We start from the raw sequence: 26,827 nt of genomic DNA, 5'->3' as shown, positions 1-26,827 counted from the left end.
GAGTAAAACTGGGGCTCACCAGGGACATCAGGCACCTTTAAAGCTGGAGGTTTCTCACTGAAACATGAAACGTCCCTTGAGATACAATGTATGCTGAGTTCCCAAGGGTTCTGGTCCACTCCCTCAGGAATCTGACAGACCCAGAAGGAATGCCTTTGGGAAACACTCTGCTACCGGAATTCTCTCCTCTCATCCACTCAGCAGACCAATCTGCAGCAAAGCACTCGACTGTCAGTCCCCACTTAAATGATCACAGTCTTTCTCTCTTTACTCTTAATGTGGCTCAGCAACCAAGTATCACCAGAGATCTGAGGAATGCCCTTACTATGAGAGAGGGAGCTGAAACCAAACAGGGGAAAACAAATTACTGAACTACCCAGAGAGAGGAAATTTTAAAAAACAAACAAACAAAAGAAACTGGTATTAATATTCTAAACCTTGAGAGAACAGGGGCAAAGAAAAAGAAACAGTCATAAAGCAAAAATAATCTCTTGAAAATTAATACTATTAAGTGAAAAAACTCAGTAGAAGGGTTGAAATATACATTGAGAAAAATTCACAGAAAGTATGACAACAAAAAAAGAAGAAACGTAAACAAGAGAAGAAAAGATAGTTTATAGACAATGATTTGGTGGGAATATTTAAAGAGGATATTTTAAATCATAGAAACCAGCAGAATTTGGAGCTTGAGATAACATCAGAGAAGAATTCAAATTTTTGAGTCAAATTTTTGATTTACAGTGCCAGACCCTTAAGACAGACACCAGTACGAAATTACTAGTGATCTAATTTTTTTTAAAAAAGTTTTATGCCTAGCACCAACAACATGAAAAAATGTTACGTGAGGTTTATTGGCAAGTCATAATATCAGTACATTACTTTTTGATCAAAATAGAAAAAGCATAAGCTAGAAACATGAACTGGTACAAAGAACATCCTCTTTATGTAAGTGTCTCCATTTAGCCTTCATAAGCTCACACAGGACAAGGTTGGGTGAACTCTCAGCTCAAATGGCTACTTCTACAATAACAACCGTGATTCAGCAAAGGAAATTGTTTAACCACCAGGTTTAATTTTCTTTTATCTTTATTTCTAGTACTGCTAAAATTCATTTGGAAAGTCCTTAAGGTTCCATGTATTATAAGGTGCTGAAATTCATTTTGACAAGGTCATATTTATCCTAAAATGAAATAGAGAATTGAGATATTTAAGAAATCTTAGCATTTCATTTCCCTTAAAATATGCAGGTAATTGAGACAAATGTGTTTTTGAAGTTATCCTGCTTTATTTTACTTCTAGGCTGAATCTATGTCTATACCCCAGGATAACATAAAGAGCAGGAAATGATTAAGTACATTTGATTCATGTATCTCAGCAGATAACCAATGATACCCAATAGAATCAACTAGCATCTTCCATTCCACACCAATTAAATCACAACCTGGGAGTTTAGGACCCCGGCAACAGTATTAAAAAGCTATTAAATGATTATAGTATGCAGCAGAAAATTATAATCACTGATAAAGATAATCAAATATACTTTGAAAAATTGGTAATTGAAAAATACCTGCTTTTTGGAGGCTGTCTAGATATAGGGTTCAAATTGGTGACCATACTTGGTTAATTATTTCATATCTGGCACTAGGCTTTTGTGTGTTTGTGTGTGTGTGTGTGTGTATTTTCCCAGCATTTAGGTGCAGTAAGTCAGGAGTTGGAGCAGGAAGTGAAAGTTGATAAAATTCTTGGAGTGCCTGACTAGCTTAGGAAAAAACCCGTCAATAAAAAAGTAATATTTCTATTGTGGAGAACAATAATTCTACATCTAGTTTTGTATCTTCATAGGAAGAACTTTAAAACCTACTGTAAGGGTACTGAATGTGGATCAACATTGATAAGCTCCAGAAACAATCATGGCTCTTTGAGGCCTTGTGAGATGGTGAGAGCCCTCCAGTGATGTGAGGAAATGGTTACTTGAACCTAAAGATTAGCTTCCTAATTGGATCCAGAGAAGATATACATGTGTTAGTCTTTGAGTAATTACTCTGTTTTTTCTCCCTAAGTTCAGTGGTATTATTATCTCCGAAGAGAAAATAATAGAGTTAGCCTAACAGTGGAAAATAACCTCAGGCAATCTATTTGAGATGGAGAAGGAGGAGGAGGAGGAGAAGGAGGAGGAGGAGGAAGAGAAGGAGGAGGAGGAGGAGGAGGAGGAGGAAAGAAATGAGCAGAAGTTAGAGAAGATGAAGAGAATAATGATGATTAAAAAAAAGAAACTTAATGGAAGAAGAGGAGAAGAAGGAGTAGACCATGAAGTGGAATTGGAAGAGGAAGAGAAGCAGTAAGGGTAGAAGCAAATGTTAGTTGAGGGCCTCTCAGAGTGTTTCTCATAGCCTTGAAGGGTATTTGTTGAAGTTCGTAGATTCTTTGGTCACGCACCATCTCAGAATGTAAAGGGGTTAGTTCTTAGGAATATGTATTTTGAGTAAGCACCCCAGGTACATGTTATGTGTAACAAACTATTTGAAAATTATTGCCATACAATATTTGGGGCAAGAATGCCAAGTTTACAAAAACAACAAAAGATAGTAATATTTTAAAGTAAGATAAACCTAGGGAATGGTGCTCCTAGAATTAATTTGAAGACATGGACAGTTCTCTTTGATGCAAAGCCATGAAAATAACAAGAAAAGATAGTCTAATAATCATACAGCTAACCTTTATTGAGCCCTGACTATGCATTGAGCCCTATTTGAAGGGATTTATATGATTTAGACACATTCAGTTCTCGTAAATAACAGGCAATGTTATTTCCTCTGTTCACAGAAGAGAAAACTGAAGCTTCAAGAGCTGTCCCAGGTAACTATGCTAGTAAGAGATAGAGGGGACTCAATGCTCAACTGCTCAAAATATTAAACTTCAAACTAATCCAGTAAATGGAGGGTGGGAGCACTGCAGACCTGAGCTCTGGTTTTAGCTCTGTCAGATTAACTAAGAAAACATGGGTGTCCTTGCCTCCTTAGCTTACTTACCTATACTCCCTTGATCATGGTTCATGTAGGCTGGATCCAAACTTACCCACATGAAGTTAGGAAAGAAACTAAATCATTGTGTTACTATCCAGCCACACAGATAGAATCACAGGCTGGGCTGGTTACAATAGCAAGAGAGAAAGGTGAAAAGATAAACACAGTTTAAAAGATCCCCCTTTGACTATTTTCACTGCTGATGTTGAATGTTGAACCCATATTTAACAACATCAAGTCAAAATAGTACTTTATTGTAAGGTGTCACTTTTGGAGAACATGTTAAGAAATAGCAACCCTCTAGGTTTTATCAGTACCCTTAACTCATCACTGATTATTCTCCATCTTGAAATAAAATGCCAAGAACTGAAAGAGGAAAGGTTTGGTACCAAGTCAGACGTGTGAAGCCAGCTGCACGAGCCATGAGTCAATCACTTCATACTCAAAAATTCAGTGAACAGGAGTTAATAAATCTGTCCTCCCTCTCTATTCAGGCTTATGGGAAAATCAGTTAAGATTATACTACAGGACTATGAGAGAAAGAAAAGTCGAAGGGGAGGGGCTGGAGATGTAGCTCAGTGGTAGAGTGCTTGCCCAGCACATGTGAGTACACACACACACACACACACACACACACACACACATAAGATGAAGGGGAGCACACAGAAAATTAGTAGGTAGGAAAAGAGGAGAGAAATATGAGTGTTGTGAGTCATGGCTCAACAGCTTTCGGTTTTGAAATCATTTCCCCAGTCAACCTGCCTCCACAAACACACAACCTCCTCCAGACTCCAGGACTTGAAAACACTTGGCATAAAAAACTGTGATGTAAGGAGAGAGCTTCCCCCCCACCCCACAACTCAGTAAAAATAACTCTCATTGACTTGTACTAGAAAGTACAAGTTATATATAATAACTCCATCAGGTAAGTCACCTTTATGCTCCATTTTATAAATGAAGAAACTAAAGTAAAGAATTGTTGAAAACATGTCCAAATGTCTGGCTAATAAGTGGCAGAGCTGGGATTCATACCCATGTGGTCTGCAATGAGTCTGCTCTTATCTCTGTGCTGAATGTTTCTTGAAATAGTATTCACCTAGTATATTAACTGGTGTCAGTTTTCTATTAGTTTGTAACTAGCTTTGCTGATAAAATTAAAGCTGCAGCCTTTACTTTGTTCATTGACAGAAAACTAGGAAAGGAGAAGCTGGATCATTAGCTATTGTGCCCACTTTCTCATTCCTATTTCTTTCCTGAATTTCTCACTGTTGAACTCACTCGCACATTTCTCCATATGTAGGTACCTGATTAATTGAGACTGGAGAGTCAGAAGAATTTGAGTAGCTTTAATGTGCTGCCTTACCCTGCTTCCATCTCTCCCACCTCCACCCTCAAGTTCATTTCTTTCCCAAACACATAAGATTGGAATAAGTTTTTGCAGTTTGATATAACAACTCATAATTGACAATACACATTATTTGCTTGAGATAGGGTACCTACTGGCCTATCCTTCACTTTCTGCCTCTGAGTAGAGAGCCATGGAAACACAAGGTCAGATTTGAACATTGTAGAGTCTATAGGAGGCCCTAGGGAAGGGTTGAAGACACAATCACAGCATTCCCAGGAGACAGGCAGACACTATAATTTAATGGGTAAGTCTGGCATAAGAGAAAATTCTGTCTGGGCTGGGGATATGGCTCAAGCGGTAGTGCACTCGCCTGGCATACGCTGGGCGCTGGGTTCTATCCTCAACACCACATAAAAAATAAAATAAAGATATTGTGTCCAGCTTAAAAAAAACTAAAAAATAAATATAAAAAAAGAAAAAATTCTGTCCATACACTTAATTCTCTCTACTATTTTTCCCTCTACTTTTGATAGGGTTAAGCATTCTTGTTCTTCACTATGGGTGAGGAAATTAGAGATGGAGTAAACACATTTGCAGAATTTGACACTTTGTCTTAGTATACGAGAATAGTGGGGACCACTGTTCTCAGACCTGCACTTTCCAGTTTTAAAGAGGAGCCATTTTTTTATGAGACATCTCCTGAATTTAAATATTAGAAACTAATTTATAATTTTTTGAAATACATTTTTAGTTGCAGATGGTCACAATATATTTATTTATTTATTTTTCTGTGGTGCTGAGGATGAAACCCAGTGCCTCACATATGCAAGGCAGGCACTCTACCACTGAGCTACAGGCCCAGCCTTATTTTAGAATTTTTAAGGTAATGTGCTATGTACTAATTCTGCCGTAACACTTATGTTTTTCCCTTTCCACGATGAAGGTCAAAGGGTTCAAGGAGAGAAGAAAAGATACAGGCAGCTGAGAATGGAGTTGTCAGTCTTAGGATGTGAATTGGTTTCAGATTTTTTCCCCACCCCAGCACCAGCTGAAGGCTTGGTCACCTCAAGGTTTCTTACTAGCGGGTATTAATCCACTGAGAGATACATAGTGAACTGAACATAACTTCAACTTTGCTTCTCGCCTCCTTCTAGTGATTCTGGATTAATCTGTTTATTGTTTAATCAATGATAATCTTGAAAGACTGCATTGAGATACATATAAACAAACAGGGAAAAATAGACCTTCAATGATTATCTCTATTAATGGTTAAAAGAGTGTTACCATCCTGATCCCAGATATGACAAGCAAGAAATACAATCAGTAAAACTGAAAAGCAATCTCCTGATTTCACGTATGTGCTAAGTTCAATATAAGAGTAAATTTATTCTGAGACATCTGAAATAGCATCAGAAATCACTGCAGAATGTTAGAAGAATACAGATCAGTGCTTAAAGACTATAAGTGGTTAAAAATTCTCAGTTCCAATAATAAAAGGGAGGTGAGTTCCCATCAGTAGATGATCATAAAATTCAGAACAACTAAAAATTTGGTTTGTGTACTCAAAAAAAATGTTGATCAATGACACCTAGCATGACATAGGACAAATTATGATAATGCAAGCCAAAGCTAGTTCTTTATATATAAAATGGCCATTATCTATCTGAACACTTCATTTCATGTGACAAGATGTTCCTGCTATCTGGTAAAGCAAATTAGTAACAGTGCTGATTATTAGATCAATTTTAACTTGTAGCAGATTTTTTGGTGGGTCTGCCTTCTTTTCTTTCTAAATCTTATTACTACTGTGAATGAAGACACTAATGTTTACTGACACTTACATATACAACTTGAAGCTAGGAGCAAATCATTGGATGATAACATCAAAATTCCAAATATCTTCAGAACCTGAAATTCAGTGGGAAAAAAATATGACTTTCACACTCTGAGCTCTCTCTCTCCCCATACACATATAGAAAAAGTAAAAACTATACAAATCAGGTTGGAAGTGACTTAATATCAAGCACATGTGAATAATAACAGATATTAGAAGACTATTTGTTAAGTAAGAAAAAATAAAACCAATTCTATTTTAGGCAATTATGACAGAAAGTTTCCTAAAGGAGACAAAATTCCTGCTCAAATTTGCATAACTGTAGCCAACTATACATTTCACACTTCAGTCTCAGTACCATATATTAAAAATTATGTTTAAAAGATCCTATTCAGACATGAGTAACCACAATGCAAAAGTTTTTAAAATATGAGGGGTATTTAACTAGAGTAGAAAAAATTTAACAGGACATAATAATCTGTCTTCAAAATATGAAGAGCTAGAGCTATCATGTAGAAAAGAGACTTGTCAGAGTGTTTCTATAGGGAGAATTAGCATGCTTGACTGGAAGTAGGTAATGAGGGAAGATTTATGTCATTGCAAGGGTGGACTTTGTAACCATTGTGCCAATCTAAACCAAAGAAGTTGCTTTGGGAGACCATGATTACCTGACAACTTGCTAGGAATACTTCTGAGGAGTGTCATGCATATAAGGGGTGTTAACTTGTTAACTAGATCTCAAACTTCATGTGGAATGATTCACCAAAGATTCATTAAGTTCTGAATCAGTAGTTCTGGGTGGGAGTTGATGGCCTGTATTTCTAATAAGCTCCCTAGTGGTGCCCATAGTGCTGGCATGTGGACCACATGTTGTAAAGAAAGGAACTAGATAACATTGAAGTCATTTTTTCAATACTAAGCATTTATAATCCTCATAGAAAAGTACACCTCAGGAGAAAAGAAAGTAGTTATATATGAGACATTCCTTGGGAAACTGAGAGTGTTTGAGAGTGCAAACCAAATTTGTGCAAACCAAAAGCATAAGCATTTCCTAGAAAAACAAGCAGGAATATTCTAAGATTCCCTTGGTAAATGCATATTTTTAAAGAATCTCCTCTAAATAAGGAAGATTTATTACTAAATACTTGTATACAATTATGTTTAATTATCCATTTTCATTAAAATATTTTTTCAGTACTAGGAATTGAACCAAGGGCTGCTTTAGCAGGGACCTACATCCCCAGCCCTTTTAATTTTTAATTTTGAGACAGGGTCCCTACTAAGTTGCTGAGGCTAGCCTCAAATTTGCAATCCTCCTGCCTTAGCCTCCTGGGTAGCTGGGATTATAGGGATGAGTTACCACACTTGACTAAAAACCATTTTCAACAATTGGAATTAATAGCATCCATTGCTTCAAGTTTAATAATTCTAAATTAAATTCAATATTTTAAGTGTTCATCTATTTTATTCAGCAAAATCTTCATTTACTTCAGAAACTTTTGAAGTACAGGCTTCATTTTGTTATTCTCTTACCTCTCTTTCTATGATCAGTGCTTCCAAACAGTTAATTATGTCTCTCAAGATATTTGGTCTTCTTATTCCTAGTGAAACCCAGGCTAGCAGCTTGATGCTAAGCTCCTAGAACTCAGTTAAGCAACTAGCTATGACATTGATATCTACTTCAGCAACCTGCTACAAGTAAGTCCCTTTTCATGATGTGAAAAGGGTCTATGAATCTGCTGGAGGAATTTACATTTTAAGTGTGTGTAATTAGTATAACATGCCCAGCAAAATTTGGTCATGGGAGAAGAAATAATGAAGAAGCAAGTCAGGTGTTCCTGTCAAGTGTATCTTTACATGTGTCCCTAATATTAGTCTTCCCATATACTAAATACTTTTATCCTAAAGCTGGTCCTTGGTAACTTCTCTTAAAGTCATGAGTATTTTCCAATTTGGAATTTCAATTTTATTTTGTGATACTTAACATATAAAATTTGAATAGATTCTATATCTATATGCATCACCAGGTGAAATTATAATGGTGATTTTGACAAGGAAATTAAAGGAAGCACTATTATATTATTTAAAATCAAATAATCAAAATTGCAAGTTGTTGAATGGTCATAGGGTGTTTTAATAACATTTTTTTATTGTGCAAAGAAGTTTCAGTGACAGTGCTATCAAAAATTTGAAAAGATAACTGAATGTGGTGGTACATGCCTATAATCCCAGCTAGTTGGGAGGCCAAGACAGGAGGATTGAAAATTCAAGTCCAGCCAGAGAAACTTGGCACAAAATAAAATAAAATAAAAATTTTAAAAGGGGTTAGAGGTAGTTAAGTGGTAGAATACCCTTGGGTTCAAACCCCAGTACTTAAAACATTTTTTTAAAAAAAGAACATTCATCTTTAAAATGATTTGATTAGAAATGACATTAAATACTTTTCATGCATTAAACCTGATATACAAAGTTATATTGATGGAAGTATATTCATATTTCTCAAAGTCATCTATATTCAATTTTAATATATTGCCCAAAATGGTGTATTTTACTTTCTTGTAATTATGTAATATAAAAAAAAAAGTCTTCATCAAGTCCCCAAATTTCCTCCAGTTTATTTAAGTATGTCATACAAATATCATTATATTCTGTGTTGGGAAACACCATTATAAGTAATTTTTCCTCTATAAATATACTCTGTTACAAAATAGCTTCTAGTTTAATTTTAGACTAATTGATTACACATTCAACTTCATGTACAATTGCTATTACCCTCAGCAAACAATTGTCTACATGACAATTAGAAAATGTTAAACTAAAGTTACTTCTTCACCCTTTCCTTTTTCCTTATTTGAAACAGGGTCTCACTATGCTATCCAGGCTGGCCTCTAACTCCTGAGCTCAAATGATCCTTCTGTCTCAGACTCCCAAGTAGCTGAAACTATAGGAACACATTGACACCTGACTTCTTGCCCCTTCTTCAGTGTCTCTTGAAAGTCTTAAAATATTATTATTCAAGGCTCAAAATGTTATTTTCCTTGACCTGGATGTTTACATATATATTCTGCAACAAACCATTAAGTACATTGTATAGTGTACATGAAAGGGTATATTTTATTCCACCTTAACAAAGGTTTAAACCATTTGTTTTCTAAGACTAACAAAATCTGGCAATCTATAGGAATGTATTCTTACTTCCTGCTTATACTAGCCTTGTTCTTGTTACTCCCCAAGAAAACCTAATAAATTATTAACTGTCACTGGGCAGTTGGGAGAAGTCCTGAAAAGCATGACATTTAATAATTCAGAATAGAAACATAGGCCTTTTTAGTTTCTGATACCCTGTTTCCTATATAAATTAATCAGATCAAAGGAATGCTACTAATCTCAACTTAAGAGTTATCAGTGGCTTTTCCAATCCATGTAAAACATGATATATGTGGGCCTGAATCAAAAAAAAAAACCGGATAAAACTAGCCATTGATATGGAAACTTTAATGTGGATTCTAAATATATTTATACCCATACCTTGGCAGAAATTCATTTCTTCTGCATCCCAGAAGTTGTCTGAAATAACATCCTTTGGATAAAATTCAGACAATTTCAGTATAAATATGGATATGTATTTATGGAAAGGGAGAATTTCATTTACCTTATTAAATATGTCAATTACATGTTTATTCCAAGCCTGTATGGTATTCCATTTAAGATAAATGAGACACTGGCCTAATTGCTAACACTGTTCCAAGCTGATTTACTTGAATGATAATAAGAAAGAGACAAGCATGTTCCTGCTCTGACCATATCTACCATTACCAAACCACGTGCCACAGGTTTCCCTTGCCTTTGTTAGCATCTATCTGTAGTTAGAATGAAACACTCTAGAGAGCTAGTGAAAGATTGTGCTCTATTTGTGTACAATGAATCGAAGAGCATTCCACTATCATGTATAACTGATTAGAATAAATTAAAAAAAAATTAAAGAATAAAAAAAGAAGACAGCTCACCCAGCCATCAACATGCACACGTGAATTTACAGAGCAGACAACAGAGCTATTACTCGTGGCCCTCACATCTCACATGAGAGTTACATTGTAAATCACTTAGCTTCATCACATGTCTTATTAGCTTAGGCCTTTGTTTTGATAAAGCATGTTTTATGTTTAATGAAATTATCAGTCTAGTCTACATTTCTGCAAGCCCAGAGGAAATCAAGAGTTAGCACTTCTGAGCCTTATCCTCCACCAAGTCTTGTCTCATTTGCTTGTAAAAAGCATCTTTTGCTTTCTTTCTCCATATATATTTGTTTTCTTTCCAATCTGCTTCCTTTTCTTTCCACAGGCTAGATTGCGCCCCGCGGCGGTTGGGAGTATTTTTAAAGGATTTTTCTTTTTAAGCTCGGTCTCGGTACACTTATTCACTTTTGTCTCACTGCAATTTTACTTTGGGGGGCTGAGTCCAACCCGTTTCACAAACTAAGATGCAAAAGTCTCGATCACGAGCAAAACCACACTCCCTCCTGTGGCCAATTCCCTATTTGCTATTCTAACGAAGAGAAAGGCACCGGTCAAAAGGAAACAACTTGGAACTGGACAGCTGCAGAAGAGATTTCTTTGGTGCTCAGAAGCCAGAGCAGCTCCGGCAACTGTGCACCTTGTGTCGCTGTCCAGAACGCGGTGCTGAATATTAGACACTGGTTTCTCTCTCTCTAGGGTCAATCCCTCTGGATCCAAATAGGTTCCGCCAGAGTAGACTGAATTCATTTTTCTCGGGTCGGGGGTGGGGAGTTCCTTTAAATGTTCGCTTGTTTTATTTTCACGGAGAAGCATTCTCCCACAAAGATACATTGTGCATTTTATGGGAAAGTAATCGCACAGCTTTAATTCAATACCAAAGTGAAGAGCTCGAGTGAGAGAAAAATGGAAAGTTCAGGGTTAATGAAACCTGATCTTTCCTTTCTTGAGTCAATAAAACGTAATTTGGAACCCTAGACCCCAACCCCTTATTGATAAATGAAAACATGTTTTTTCAAAAATCATGTGACTAAACCCCCCCCCGCCCCCCATTAAACACTGTAATGGTGCTGATGGTGCTGGGCTATGCATAAAATTCTATCTGGGATAGAATTTTAGATGTTTTTTCCCATTCCCAGTGTGAAACAGTAGAGAAGGAAGTAAATTTGTGAACTAAGGTGGTTTGAGTGATTAACACTTATTTTTTTTTAAAAAAATATTGTTTTAACATTGTCTTGTAGACATGGTCATTTTGTTAGGTAATGAATCTGGGCAGTAGCAACTTACTCTCCTCCCACCCACCCCCGCTCCACCTCACGACTCTGTCCAGTTTGAAAGATCTAAGAGCCTTTTTTTCAAAGGACCAAAAGGACCATTATAAGAATCCCATGCCGCCCCATTTCTCCAGGATACAAGACACCAAAGTAAATATAAAGAAAATGGATATAGGGAAGGAAAAGAGTGCTGAGCTTCCAGCCTTTGGCTCTTAGTAGTTACATTCAAATGGGGGCACTTCTGTTTGAGAAGTGAAAATATTTCTCACAGCTCCAGAATATACGGAGAGGCAGGGAGCAGAATTAACTGATCCCGGCAAAAGGTTCCTTCCTTTCTTAATCCCTTGCTGCTTATTTTAGCCGTTTCTCCACCCCGCCGGGAATACCATCCAGATCTTAGTCCAGGTAGATCTGACGTCAAGAGATGGCTTTCGTCGATTTGACGTGTAAACACTCATTTCCATTCTGTCTGGGAAGGGCTGGGGCTCCACTCAGCCAGAAGACCAAAGCGCTTCAGTGAGCGCTTGCCGCCGCCCAGCCTCTCCTCGCGCGCCTCCTAGCTCTTCACAGAGCTACTAGGAGCTAGGAGTGATTCAGAAACTGAGGGTAGGAAGATCGAGTCTGTCTGGCTTTTCCCTGTCTTGCATCTTTTCCCTCTCTCCTTCCCACTCTGTGCGAGAAGTGTGTGAGCCATGGAGCGAAGAGCCTGGACTCTGCAGTGCACTGTTTTCGCCCTCTTGTGCGCTTGGTGTGCTTTAAATAGTGCAAAAGCGAAGAGGCAATTTGTCAATGAATGGGCGGCGGAGATCCCCGGGGGCCCAGAGGCAGCCTTGGCCATCGCAGAGGAGCTGGGCTATGACCTTTTGGGTCAGGTAAGAGTTTGCACTTTCAAGAAACTTTCTGGTGTCTGTGGGGACTGGTGAGACTAGAGCGCGGTTTCCCAAGTGGGAGCCCCTGGTTGCACTCTCCCGCGCCTGGTGTGGTTAAGAGCAAGGAGCTTCTCTTGCTCTCTCCCTCGGCACGCTAGTGGAGGGAAAAGGCTTGCATTATTTACTGTTTGCGCAGCCAGGCAGAGGAAGCAGCAGCAGCTGGGTTGAGATCATTCTTACTGTTGTCCTCTCTAGAATTGAAATCCTTTCCCGCGCGGTTTGGAAGAAAAACCCGTCCACGCGTCTTCAGGGAACTTGAGATGCACACAGGCTCTCACCAACCGAGCGCCTCTGGGAGATGCGCTCGGTCGCCCGGGACTTGGGCAATTTGCGTCAGGAGCCGGCGGTTTCCTTCTTTTCAATATGGCAGCATCAGATACAACTCCTAATGCAAGGGACCTAGCAAGCTTGGGGATGTCCGTCGGCAAGGTTTGGGGGCACGCCCAGAGCCCTAGGAGAGCACCAGCTTCTGGAACTAGCTATTCCGAGGTTGGGGGGCTGCGGAGTGGACAGGGAAACTGGCAGGAGATCAGGTGGGTGCAAATCTCTTAGCATTTTCAGGGAGCCCTGGCTTTTCACCGGGAACTTGGGGAGTCCCAGCTTCATAACTTTGCTCTGCAGGTGGCCCTGCAGGATCGACCTACAGAATTGACTGTGGGCAAAGGATCTATCTCCTTCTTATTCTTGAGCCAAATGCGTAATGTTTTCCAGTTTATGAGGGAAAATGACTCGCTATCCAAGAGGCGACTGGTTAATAGATTGCTTGGGGAGAGGGGTGGAAAAACGCGAAGGCATTAAGAAGGAGCCTGGTGAGCCCCAGGATTCCAAGTGTCCCCCAGGGATGTGACTTCTAATCTAGAGTTTTCCTTTTTCTTGACTCAAAATCAATCCCTTGTCCCTTGTCTTGGAATTGGTTCGCATCAAAGCGGGGGAGGAAGGAGTTGTAAAATATTTTGGCGCGTCCCCCCTCCCTTCCCGAGGTGGTAATCGAGACTCAGCTGAAGTCATGGATGAGTAATCAGCGTGGGCGTTGGCGATTCCATAGATCGACTCAGCTGGGGAATATGCCTTCCCTAGCTAGAGGCTTCATTCTCCAACTTTGTGAGCCCAACTGTCTTTGAAATGCCCGGTAAGCGTTGCAGTGGATAACCAAATTGACTTCTCAGTGTCCCAGTAGCAGACTGAGCCTTTTGCCTTTCCCAGTCTTGCTCTTTGCCATGATCTGTGTTGAAGTTATTAGAAAGGAGGAAAAGAATCCAAGGAATACAGAATCTAGAAGAAATTGGTTCAGAAACAAATGATTGCAAACTAATGCAATTTGTGTGGCAATGGAAGTTGTGCTTGGAGTCTCAATACAGTATTTGTTAACTGAAGCAAAGAAGGTGGGAGGGAAAATGGGAGATGTGAAAGAAGACTGCCCAAAGGAGGAAACATTTGCACAGGTTTAGGAAGAAGAGTAAGAAAATGCTAGGAGAAGATAATGAGACGGAGAAGGCAGTCAGAAAACTGCTTGTGGGAAACAGGGAGACACAAGGCAGCCTAGAAGTAGTCTGTTAACTACCTGCAATTTTGTGAAATTCCGTGAACAAACAGAAAATGACAGATGGAACTACACTGGTGAGCACCATGGGCACCATGGAAATCTTGTATGTCCTGTGGAAAAAATAAAAACTGAAATTTTAATTTTGTATTCCTTGGGCAGCTACTGGCAGGCTCAATAGCCCTGACAATTGTGTAGGAGATTGAAAGAGAAAGCAAAAAATAAATCTCTTCTTTTCTCACCTGTTAGTACCATACACACATCCAAACCTGGGAATATGGGAATTACTTTTCAAAATAAATAAGCATAAATCCAAAAAGTAAAATGCAATAAATCAGTGTTCTTGGTAGGATCTTTGTGATAAGGATGGTATAGTCACAAAAATAATTTTAAAACAGTGAAGTGGGGGGGCATCTATATTAACATATGATTTGCAATACTGTCTTTCCTCTAGCCATTTCTAGGTAAAATTGCATTACTAAAACAAGAGTTTTTAAATTATAATTCTTTGTAAAAAGAAACTGATAGTGCTTTTCTGGATCTGTTTATTTTATTTTGTTTAGCATTCCTATGATTATACCAATTTAATATTACTCTCCTAAAATATTATTGCCTCAAGATAAAACTAAGATGAAGGTAGAGACAAAAGCAGTTGAAGCAGAAACAGAGCCAAGAATCTGTGTTAAATCCTTATGGCTTCTGATCTTTCCCCCGAAACTCTGTCCATAACTTAACAGTTATGCTGCCTAAGGTGCAGTCTTAGAGCTGGGCGTAGCATGTCTATTAAAAAATTCCCTAGGTGATGAAAGCTACCTATTCCAATTTAAATAACATACTGCCTCTAAAATAAAGTGTTGTCAATTGTTTGGCTCTTGATTTAAAAAATGCAAGGTATCTAGAGAATTGGGAGGGCTTCAATTTTATTACTATTTTGTGTAAAGAGCTTAAAGAATAATGATCATATTTCTAAATGGACCAAAGATGTTGTTAATCACCCAGAGAAACATACATACCCTAAGCTTGGATCTGTCCTAAATATGGCATGCTCTTCTTGAGAGTCTTGAACTAGTAGAAAATCAAAAGATCACCAAATAATAGCTTATAACAATTATATCACTATGGACTTAATGACTGCATTTTATACCAACAATATCTTTGAATGTGACACCACAGTATAGAAAAGTCAGCTGACAGGATACATTTGACTCTGTGGGTATATTTAAAGAAACGTATACCTATAAAATATTTATATACACAACTCCCTTCCACACTCTCTCAACAAGTTAGTTCTTCTAAAACATGTGAAAAACAAGCATCATCAGTCCCCAAGTACACTTTGAACACAAGCAATAATGTCCTGAGATTCATTTCAAAGCCTTTATCAGTGCCTTCCTTGTAAAGAAAAAAGCTAAATTCAAGGAATAAGAAATGGACTTAATAAAGTTTCATGTCTCTAAGTTAGTTAGTTTTTGAACTAATCCATAAGTACTTACTTGTGAAAATAGATTTTTATTTTAATTTTTTATAGATTGGATCACTTGAAAATCACTACTTATTCAAGCATAAAAACCATCCCCGAAGGTCTCGAAGAAGTGCCCTTCATATCACTAAGAGATTATCTGATGATGATCGGGTAAGTGTTGTGCATTTGTCCACAAACCAATACCCTGAATTGTCAGCTTTCTTTATGATTTCCAATGAGAACAAAAAGCAGTTTGCAAATGTGATTCTTTTTACTCTATCATAATTGTTTACCTGTAATGTTTCTAGGTTTTTTTCCCAAGTGCTTATAACTACACATATAATAGCAAGATGCGATTGCATTAGTTGCGCTGACTAAAGTCAATAATGTGTATATTCATTTATGTTATATTATTTACATTATGTTAATTATGTTGATTTTATATATAAATTTTTTATTTTTAAATATTGAAAATCAGTTGTCAGTATTGAAAATTTTTGAGAATACAATCAACAAATTTCAATATGCACCTGTTATGTAGCAAGTTCTTTAATACCATGTGAGTATGCCAAAGACATGCAAGACCTCTACTTTCAGTAGCATTTCAGTATGACTGAAAAACATCCATGTTTCCACTACTATAACCATACTAGTGTTTGTGAGAGAGCTCTAAATCCATGTGTTTATGAGGTAGATGACTCCATAAATATTGTACTATTTGATTCAAACCATTTCATCTCTTTTCTTCTTGGTTTGTATACCTATTCATGGTAACAGCAAGAAATATCTAAAATGAATTTAGATAAAAATGGTAGGGACAATTTGAATGCCTGCATAATTTATCTATTAATTTTTTAATCTATTTTCAGTTCAGCAAGTGTATTATTAGGAAATGTTGACTACATTAGTAGTGTTGAAATTTGCATACGAATTGTGGCCTCTTCTCAAGACTGTGTCATACTGAGAAAAGTTTATTTTGGTTAGCCTATATCTGTATACATCATTTCAGTTGTCTAGGACACCATGGGGAATAAGTGAGGAATATAAGAGATATAAAATGTTTTCTCAGCTTCCTAAGAGGAAAAAAAAAAATATGAGTCTCAGTGGTAGAACAGTTAAGGGTACATGGGATTCATGAAAACTGTGAAGGAACTTGATGGTTTATTTTGCTTGAAACTTATAGAATTTTTAAAAAATAAGACAAATTATAAGGGTAGTATATTATTGGGCCTTGGTCACCAGTGTTCAAATGTAAAACAAACAAAAAAACAACCTCACAGTAACAAACATCGCTGTATCAGGACCATGGATAGCAAGCTTACAGCTCCAGTAACACTTCTTGCTAGCTCTTTATGTCAAAATGCACACTGAACTTCATTTTAAAATTTTTCTTGTTCACTGAAGTCTCCCTTTAGCCACACAAAGGCTGAGGGCTTATTGTTCTGGGGCTCTGGAAAGCAGATGGTTCTGGCACTCTAACTAGGCTTGGAGATTTCCTTCATTAACGCACAGGAGTTAAACTGACCTCCCCTCTCATTTTCATAGGAGAAATTGGTCAGAATCAAGTACACTGTTATTCTAACTCAGATTATCTCATGATAATATACAGATGTCCCCATTCTGCTCTTCTTAACAGTTAATTATGAGGGACAATTCCAAGGCATGATACAAAAATCTAAGAACTTACTCCCCAGTAAAACTTCATAAATTTTTTATATAGTCCCATAAAAAATTAGTCCTAGAATAATTTAATTTTAGGATAAATCCTGAAACCACAGAATCTTGTATTAGAAGGTTGGACTACATGATTTTTAATGCTATTTCCAGATGAAAAGTATTATTTACAATTAAGTACATGATACCTATTATATACATAATAAGAAGACACTGCCAATTTTCTCTGTTACATTTGGTCTGCTCTTCTAGATTAATATGCAATTCTGAGTTAATGACATTAATCATAACACTGTTTCCTACAATTGGATGTTTATCTGATCAGATGGCAGAGCGCCTCTTTTTATATTCCATTTTTAAAATTGCCTTTGATTTTCATTTTATTGCTCTTTTTAAATGAGTGATAATACTCTTTCAAATCAGCCCTATGAAATGCAGCAATAGTCTATAAGTCTGCTAATGAAATATCCAACTGTGAGTGACCCTCTCCCACAAAGATTAGTACTTGTTCCCTAGCAGCCAGCTCCCAAAGACTGACTTAGATGACAGGCAGTGTATTCCAAGCATGGAGGTATTTTAAGCCAAAACAATTAAGCTTGAAAATACAAGAACTTTAAAAATAAATTATAGTGACTAATTTCTAGCTCTCCAGTCCCTCCCAGTGTTTATAATAGGTTTTCAGTATATTCCTAATTGAAAATTCAGTACAGATTTAGTGGATGGTTTTATCCTTTAGCTGCAAATTATTTTTCAGTTCTTATTTTTGGATCTGACTCATGAGGACTCTCGCATTGACAATACCCAACCACATACTGGACTGTCATGTATACAACAGAAAAGCTATGTTCGGAGTAGGAAATAGTCATGTTGCCCAGCAAAATAAGAGTATAACACTGTCTCATAAGGCAGTCTCTCATTCTCTCAGGGCCTCAAGTATAATAGGATTAGGCCATAAATGTGGGCCAGGTAATTTTCGAATTGTCAGATCTCTTTGCATAATACATGAGACTGAATTAATGGCAAGTGTGTCTGGTCAGTAATGCTCATTCATCACCTCAGATCTGTTTCTCATATTAAATACTCTTAGGCAGGAGGCTGAAACAGAGAGGAACCAGAATTTCAAATTTGCAAAGACACTGTACCATTCTTGCCTTATGTAACATTTGTAATTTGTACCTTTTGCATGTAAAGAAAGAGAAATGAAGCTGTAAGAACACCATAACAGAAGTCTCAGTAGTCTCTTGTTGACTCATTCCATGAAAATGGACAAATTTTCAGCTAAAGAGTCCTGGAACTTCAATATAAAAATAGATATTATGGCCCATTTTCTGATGAAAGCAAGCTGAACTTTTACTTCCACTTTAACCACAGTGTAAATAATTTGAAGGAATCAACACTTCACTGATTGCTCTCCTCCCCCTAAAGATACTCTTTACTGTAACAGAGGAAATGTTCATCTCCCCTGTGAGCAATCCCTCCTTCTCACTGAGCTGTTAGTTTGATCTGTGGTCAAACAAAAACATTGCAGAGCTGCCTGAGTTCTGATGGGAAGGGTCCTAGAGATAGAGGGAAGATGATTACACAGAGGTGGCTACTTGACATTTTGATTTTATTGCTATAAAAATCCTTATAGGTGATATGGGCTGAACAACAGTATGAAAAAGAAAGAATTAAACGTTCAGCTTTAAGAGATTCAGCACTAAATCTCTTCAATGACCCGATGTGGAATCAGCAGTGGTATTTGGTAAGTAACTAAAGAAGGACTGTGTGGGATCTGGGCTTTTCATATCAGCTGCACAATGGAAAATATCACCATCTCTATCTCCTTCTCCCCCACTCCCGAGACAGAGAGAGAAAGAGAGAGAGAGAGAGAGAGACAGAGAGAGAGAGAGATGTGACAGAACTATGTTATCTAAAGATTAGGGCTGACACTACCCTCTTAAGCTGGAATTTCTATTTTTCTGGGTGAGGGTTTCTGAAACAGCTCTTTATCTGTTATGAAAAAGAGAACTTGTCATCTTTTTGTCTTTTTAAGTTTACCTACAAAAATCATATTTTGCCAGGATAAGGGTCCTAAAAGCAGTATTCACAGTAAAAATCTCTTTTAGTTAAATTATTCTTAAGAAACCTCTAAATCACTCATAGAATACATTGAACATGATAGGTATATACAGCCATGAATGGCAATTCTTACTTGCTACAGGTGAGGATATCTGAATAAGGCTAAAGGAAGGAACGCAAGGAAAGTCTGTTTGCAAATGTCTAGACTTGCACACCGTTCTACCTTTAAAATACTTACTGAATCTTTATAGGTGTGTGTGCAGTGAGTGGAGAAATTGTAATTGATGCTGCTTGCCTGTAGGGTGTTCTCTTTTCTGTTTTAATGTTAAACCTCTATAGAAGTAATACATGTTAATAGAAGTATTTGCTGCTGAAAATATCATAAAAGACAATTTTCCACAACAACTGTAACCTAAGGGTTAGACACTTTTGTTGCATAATGAATGGGATAGGGGATCAGTTCCTCTTGCCATTCTCTTCACCTAAGCAACAGTTGCTCATTGCATCAAAAGACACCTATCAGTCAATGCTTGTGCATTTATAATGTGCCCAATACTAGTATGTTTGACATAAATTAACTCATTTAGTTTTCACAAACACCTTACGTAGTAAATCTAGTAATTATGCCCATTTAATAGGAGAAGAAACAGAGATGTTGTCAAGTTGAATAATTTTCTGAAATCAAATGATGGTGGGCCATGATTCATGACCCCAGAGGTCACACTCTTAACACCAAACTCTCATTGCTCCTGCAATTGACACACAGAACTTCTTCCTAACTTTGGATAGCCGTTTATGTGTGTTTCCAATCTCCTGTGATTCAGCTTCACACTAGCTTGTTGAATTCTTGATTTCACCTTTTTATGAGGCTCATTCACAAGGGGAAAATCCATTCATTGACACTTTTGATTGTTGTACTTATGAATTTCTTACTGACTCCTGGTACCTGGCACTCTTCTACTGTGACTCTCACATACTTGGAAGTACACTTATTTCTGTGCTCCCTTGTTACTCAGTTTTTCTCCAATATAGTCGTACATACTATAACAGCAAAATTATTTGAAAAGAAAACCCTAAATCTCCTTTCACAGATATTTATTCTGTAAAACACTCATGCATGGAAATTGGCAATTAAGTTACAATTACTGATGAGACCACATTCTCCTGAACATTCCACATTTTTATTTTTCTTCCAGAGGAAAAGTTCTAAAACATCCATGAATGACTTTGCATCTGACAATATAATGAGAATTCAGTATGGCAACGGAGGCTCAGGACTTTGGGGAGATGGAAACACAGGTCATCAAATAAATCTTCAGTAGATGAAAAGCTTGAGCATGTTATTACAAAAGAAAGAAACTTAGAGGCAAACTTCTTTGAATTCATATAGTTCAAAGAGAAGTCACATAGGATGATTCATGCTTTCAACTGATTTTCCATTGGGATAGTTGGGAGAAGAGGAGAACTCTGATGATTTGATTGGCCCTACCCTCCACTTTGTTTTTCATTTCACCTAATTGCCTTCTTCTGAATAGTAGAGTGACCCAAGGTAAAAGAAAGATAGGTCTCCAGATTGGAGTTTAAGTATCCATTTTATAGCAAGCAAATCATGATTTTACCAATGCTTTCATATTTTGCTTTTGTTAGCAAGATACCAGGATGACTGCAGCTCTGCCCAAGCTGGATCTTCATGTGATACCTGTTTGGCAAAAAGGCATTACAGGCAAAGGAGTTGTTATCACTGTACTGGATGATGGCTTGGAGTGGAATCACACAGACATTTATGCCAATTATGTAAGTCTGCCATCCCATGACTCTGACTTAGGAAGCTGTCTATAAGCAGCTTCTCCATCCCTTCAAAGGAGATGGTGCTCTGATATTAGCCCTTGGCATGGTGGCTGATGAAAGGCTTTTCTCCTTCCTTCACCCTCATTTTAGCCCAACTTGTTTTGAATTTGTTTTTTATCAGTAGACACTGGAAAACAGTGGGGTCAAGGCTTATACAAGACCACATGTGTTAGGGAAGGGAGGTGGGAGTACCTACCCCAATTAATTGAAAGTCATTTATTGGATTAAAAAATTGTGGGGTGGAGATACACACACACACACACAATGGAGTTCTTCTCAGAAATTTAAAAAATGGAATTATAGCTTTTGCTGGTAAGTGGATGGAAATAGAGAGTATCATGCTAAGTGAAATAGGCCAAACCAAGAAACTCAAAGGTTGAATATTTTCTATTATAAGCAGAAATTAGAGTAAAATAAAGGAAAGGGGTAGAAAGGAATAAGATTATCTAAAGAATCAATTAAATACAAATCAATGGATGACCAAAGGAATTCTAGTGGAGTGGAGGGAAAATGGAAAGAGAAGGAAGGTTGAAAGGGAAAGGGGGGAGGGGAAAGGGGGAATCATGTACCAAAATTGACTTCCAAGCATGTATGAGTTTGTTGGGATGAATTCAACTATAATGTATAACCATAAATCTATAATAATAATGATAATATTTATTGCCATGGGAAGATACACACACACACACACACACACACACACACACATATATACATATATATAATATTATGTGAAAGAGCAAGTTTAAAATGGAATATATATAGTGTGATCCTACTTTTGTAAAATAATTATAAAGTTTGCTGAATAAGTGAGTGGAAAAAAGTCACTCAGAGTATGAGCCAGCCTTCTTTGGGGAAAATAAAGCAACCAAATCAAGCCTAATGTCTGCGATCATTTTCACAGTTTTCTTCTCATATCCTTTATGGGTTAATATCCCTGACACTATGAATGTTATTCTTTCCATGCAAATTCAAACAGAATACTACGCAGTGTGAAAATGCCAAGTAAGAAAGGAAAGCTTTACTAGAAATTAGAAAATAAGTAATTTAAAACTATATGCTAAATTGTTTAGGAAGTTTATAACTTGAGCCCAATAATATATCTTAGGTCTTTATGTCAGGGTGGTGGACATTTCATCTATAAGATTGTCTTTTGTCTTTCTCTCATCCTTTATACCTATCTGGCATTCCCCAGTCACTGCTCAAGCCAAAGAGCAAAGGAAAAGGGAAGAAAAAAAAGAGATGAAAATAGATTATCACAAGGTAGTAATTGGGAAATATTGAAAGACATGGAAAATACTGAGAAGTAGCAGTAGTGGTGAAAGAATTCCTACATGGAAGACTTTAAGTGTGTCGATTTGGTTGGAAAGGGGGGTTGGACCTGGAAACTGGTTTCAATTTCAAGCACATTCTCTTTTATTAAATTGCATTTCCTTTTAAGGAGAGGCTGAAAGAGACCATATGGACCTGAGCCTCAACTCACTGCCCCTATTTTCATCTAGTCATAAGATACAAGAGTCAAAGTGTCACTAGCTAGTTCTATGGCTTTAGTTAAGTCATTCAACTTCTCTGGGACTCACTATTCTCATTTGAAAAAATGAGATGACTAAACCCAGTAAACTGATTTTTTTCCCCCAGCTCTGTCAGCTTCTGTGAGCTAAGGGCTTTGTAATGCTCACTGAGAGTTGGATGCTGGCTCTCTTTGCTGAGCTCATCATTGCTGTCCAGTTTGTGTGTATAATAAATGTTCTGTGACTAGGCTAGAAACTATCTGCCCAAATGGGAAGAGGCAATGGAGAAGACTCAGGAAGTGCTTTTTTTAAAAAATGATGCTACAGTGTTATTTTTATTGTCTCTTTAGGATCCAGAGGCTAGCTATGATTTTAATGATAATGATCATGATCCATTTCCCCGATATGATCCCACAAATGAAAACAAGTGAGTAAATGTGCATTTTGGGGGGAATAAAATACCTTAAAATGTTTTTTATCTTGTTTGAGAGAATTATACTATAAATTTGGTCCACACTTCAGCTCTCAGGAAATGTTAATATACATCATCCATATCGAAATACGTTGTTGCTTTTAAAACCAAAGCTTCTGTTTTTATATTCCTTTTAGATTCTAGAACAATAATTAAACTTCATATTTACAATATTCTCCTTCTTATATTCTGAAATTCTTTCATCATGTGTGACTGAATACTTACAGCTTCAGAAAGAATGCTTGAGACATAAAGGGTACAAACTTTGTGTTCTCCCTGTCTCCTATCAATTCCTCTGTGAATCTTTGTGCTATTAGCAATATACTGAATGCTAGTCACGAAAAGAAATATATATGAATAAATACATGCGAATAAATCCCCACAATTTTGTATGGTGGTTAAAACCACCCTCATCAGTTCCCCAGTAGAGCCTGGCCAGATAACAGACAAGAGAACTGCAGCTGAGGTCTGGCCCCAAATCCAACACAGTTTCCAGGGCTTTGAAGCAGTTAGTAACCTGCTCCAAATTTCTACTGGTCATAAAGGCAAGGGAAAAGAAAAGAAACAACATTGGACTCCTAGATTATTATCTGCTCATTGCAGCCACAGAGATGAGGGAGGCCATAAGTCAGTCCTATCAAAGCAAGAGGCCAAAGAAAGAGCCAGAAGCTAGGGACTTTTAACCCTCTTTCCTAATACCAGAGAAATTTCATCCTCCAGGCATGTGGTCTCAAAGTGTCCATCCCTTTGTGGGAATTCATCTTTATCCATACTGATATCTCTCACAAACCCATGGAGACATTCAAACTTTCCTTTTCATTTTCCCCACCAACAAGAGTTCATATCAAAATAAACCAAATCCAAGGTCAAAATTAGGGGTTTGTTCTGTAAATGGTGATGGAAAGAATAAAGCAACTAAAAAGCTCTTGGTAGTTGTTACACAAAGTACTTCCCTTTTTCTTTGATAACTGTCTACTGATTCTTTTTTTTTAATAATTTTTTGGTTGTAGATGGACACAATACCTTTATTTTGTTTATTTATTTTTCTGTGGTTCTGAGGCTTGAACCCAGTGCCTCACTTGTGCTAGGCAAGCTCTCTACCATTGAGCTACAACCCCAGCCCTGGATTCTTTACCAATATGGGTTAGTCAAGTCAATCTCTTGTCTGTCTCTCTCTCTCCCTTTCTTTCAACATGTGGACAGAGCATTAATATTTACCTAAAGTTCTTTCTCGCTTTGGATGGTCTTCACTCCAGAAGGCCACCATACCCCAGAAGGGAGGCTGGGCACATGGACTTGACTTCAATGTCTGGGTGCATATTTCATATTTCTTTCTGGAGGGGTAAAAGGTACAACTTCTTTAAGTACCATACATTTCTTCAAGGATATGAGTAAAGAGTTTACCATTAATATCTTTAGAGATTAGAACATTCCAGTAACAATATAATAGGAATCACTGGTAGGGCACTCTTGAAGGACAGTGAAAGTGTCTCTGGAATGACAGCAGGGCCCCTGGATAAACTTTTAGCCACATTCCTAGGTCAGGATAGTGCAGAGCCAGCAGGAACACTTGCTCTTTTGGAACACAGCCTTCTAATGTCAGCCTAGCTGATAGTTACGACTTGCTAATTATCAGTGTAGAGCATGACCTTGAGGAAATCATTTACCTCACTCTGCCTCTACCTTTTTTGTGTCTCCTAAAATTGGAGTTAAGGCACCTACACCCCAAATTTCTGAAAGGAACTTCCTAAGTAAATGAGAAAGAAGTACATAGAATTCATGGACACCTGCCTTAGAATGGGGTAAAAAACAATAGCTTTTATTTCATTGGAATATTTATAATAATAATAATAATAATAGCTTTTATTCTACCCTGTCATTAAGACCAACAGGAAAATCTGCTTGGAGAAACATGGGTGCAGCCAAGAAGACTTAGCTAGAGGTGTCAGCCTCTTTTTTAGTTAATGTATCATCTTCTCAGGTAGATCCTGGGTGTGGTCCCAGGATCCAATTGGGTGATAACTTGTGTAGTGGCTGCATAGTAAGTAAGTGAATACTTGGTGAGATAATATTTTCTGGAGTATTCCTTGTCAAAATAAGAGGGACTAAGACCTTGTGTTAGTCATGTTGGCATTACTGTAACAAATATCTGAGATAAATGAATTTAAAAGAGGAAAAATTTATTTGGGCTCATAGTTTTGGAGCTTTTATTCCGTGGTCAGTCGACTGTTGCTTTTGGGCCTGTAAATTCAGTTTATCAAAGTAGATAGTAAGTGATACCACAAGCTGCTCAATTCATGGTTACAGAAAGCAGAGAGAGAAAGAGTACATCCCATAGTCCCTTTGAAGGCATGCCCAAAGTCACCCAGAACCTCCATTCTTCCACCATCTCCCAGTAGCACCAAACTGGGGTCAGAGACTTTAACACATGGGCCTTGGGAGATTGTTCAGATCCAAACTATAGCAGACCATCTTCTTCCCTAACCACAAAAGGAGGATTCTCCAAGAACAACATTTATAATAGCTACATTTTCCCCAACTCAGGGAGCTCCAAAATCTCTATATAAGCATTTCCTGCTGTGGACCTTCCACATGGCATGGAGTTAGCATGGCATAGCCCAATGGTTAAGAACAGACTTTGGATCTTGATTTCAATCAAATCTTAGATCTTCCACTTAACCATCAAACTATCTTTCATAGATTATTTAAATTCTTTCTGCTTAGGTTTTAATCCTCTTTTGAAAAGGGATAGCTATTGGGTTATTATGGGGATCACATCAGCTTGGACACTGCCTGGTACATAGAAAAATAATCAAATGACTATTGAGATAATGATAATGATGATGAAGAAGGTGATGATAATGATAATGACAAAGATGACGAAGATGATGTCAACTATGGCATCTCACATAGCAACTGAGATAAACCTTATTTCAGTGAGAAATCAGAATGACTGGAGTAGTATCTGATAGGAGAAGAAGGAGAGACAAGTCAATTTTCTGAGCAAATTCAGAATCTTCTATTCAAAAATGACACAATGAGCAACTATCAGTGTCCTGTTGACTATCAACCAAAAAGATAGCATCCCTATCATTTATCAGAAGATATAATAAAAAATAGAGTCACTCTTTTAGCATGTTATCAGGCATAAATCCCTAAGATTTAGAAAATGAATGGTCCCATTTTGTTAGCCTTTATAGCAATAGGAGATCTATTATCTCCCAATTCCAATGGCATTATCTCTCCCAACACTTCTATTGCTGCTGTTCTTTATTACTATGTAAATCAGACTAACAGAGCCATATTTAAATGCTCCTCTGTAAATCAAAAGAGGAATCACTAAGTAATAAAATTATAAAAGTACAGGTAACTCTTTCTATTAAGCTGGCATGAATCTGCATTCAGTATTTCAGTATTTCAACACCAATTATAGATTATTTTCCTAGTTAAATAGCATGTGTGACAGGGATATTTTAACCAGAATAATAGTAGTCTTTAAGTATCTTGTAGAATATTTTTTAAAGATCAATTTGTTTAAACGCCAGTTACTACCATTGTTCTAAGTTAATGGAGGGTTCGTTTATCTCAGCTCCTGACTTAGGAAAGAAAAAGAACTGTGGGTCTATGAAGAATGACACAGACATACTTTGATAAGGTCTTCCCTATTTCTCAGTATGTGGAGGTGGGAAGTGAGGATGAGAAGAGAAAAAATAATCAAGCTATATTTGTACCATGATCCTACTGCTACTTTTTATTAGAAAATCCACTCCTATGTGTACTAGTACATAAAGAGATAAATAATAGGGAGTGTCACATTACATTTTTTTTTTTTTTTTTT

At 37.3% G+C, this 26,827-nt stretch overlaps 1 protein-coding gene and 1 long non-coding RNA gene across 3 annotated transcripts in view; one reads left to right on the top strand and one right to left on the bottom strand.

The window, feature by feature from the left end:
* The window catches only part of LOC125619071, a 344,675-nt gene that overhangs the window by 19,992 nt on the left and 297,856 nt on the right, over nucleotides 1-26,827 (bottom strand). The window lies entirely within an intron of this gene.
* Nucleotides 11,947-26,827, top strand: part of Pcsk1 (proprotein convertase subtilisin/kexin type 1) — a 38,717-nt gene continuing 23,836 nt past the window's right edge. Inside the window, exons 1-5 of the mRNA XM_015477303.2 lie at nucleotides 11,947-12,364; nucleotides 15,490-15,594; nucleotides 18,731-18,841; nucleotides 20,806-20,952; nucleotides 22,868-22,944. Of these exons, the coding sequence (XP_015332789.1) occupies nucleotides 12,185-12,364; nucleotides 15,490-15,594; nucleotides 18,731-18,841; nucleotides 20,806-20,952; nucleotides 22,868-22,944 (620 nt within the window). The 5' untranslated portion in view covers nucleotides 11,947-12,184. The remainder of the gene's footprint in view (nucleotides 12,365-15,489; nucleotides 15,595-18,730; nucleotides 18,842-20,805; nucleotides 20,953-22,867; nucleotides 22,945-26,827) is intronic.

Source organism: Marmota marmota, unplaced genomic scaffold, assembly GCF_001458135.2.
Source record: "Marmota marmota marmota unplaced genomic scaffold, marMar, whole genome shotgun sequence".
NCBI lineage: Eukaryota > Metazoa > Chordata > Mammalia > Rodentia > Sciuridae > Marmota > Marmota marmota.
This window is presented reverse-complemented; position numbering and strand designations above follow the sequence as displayed.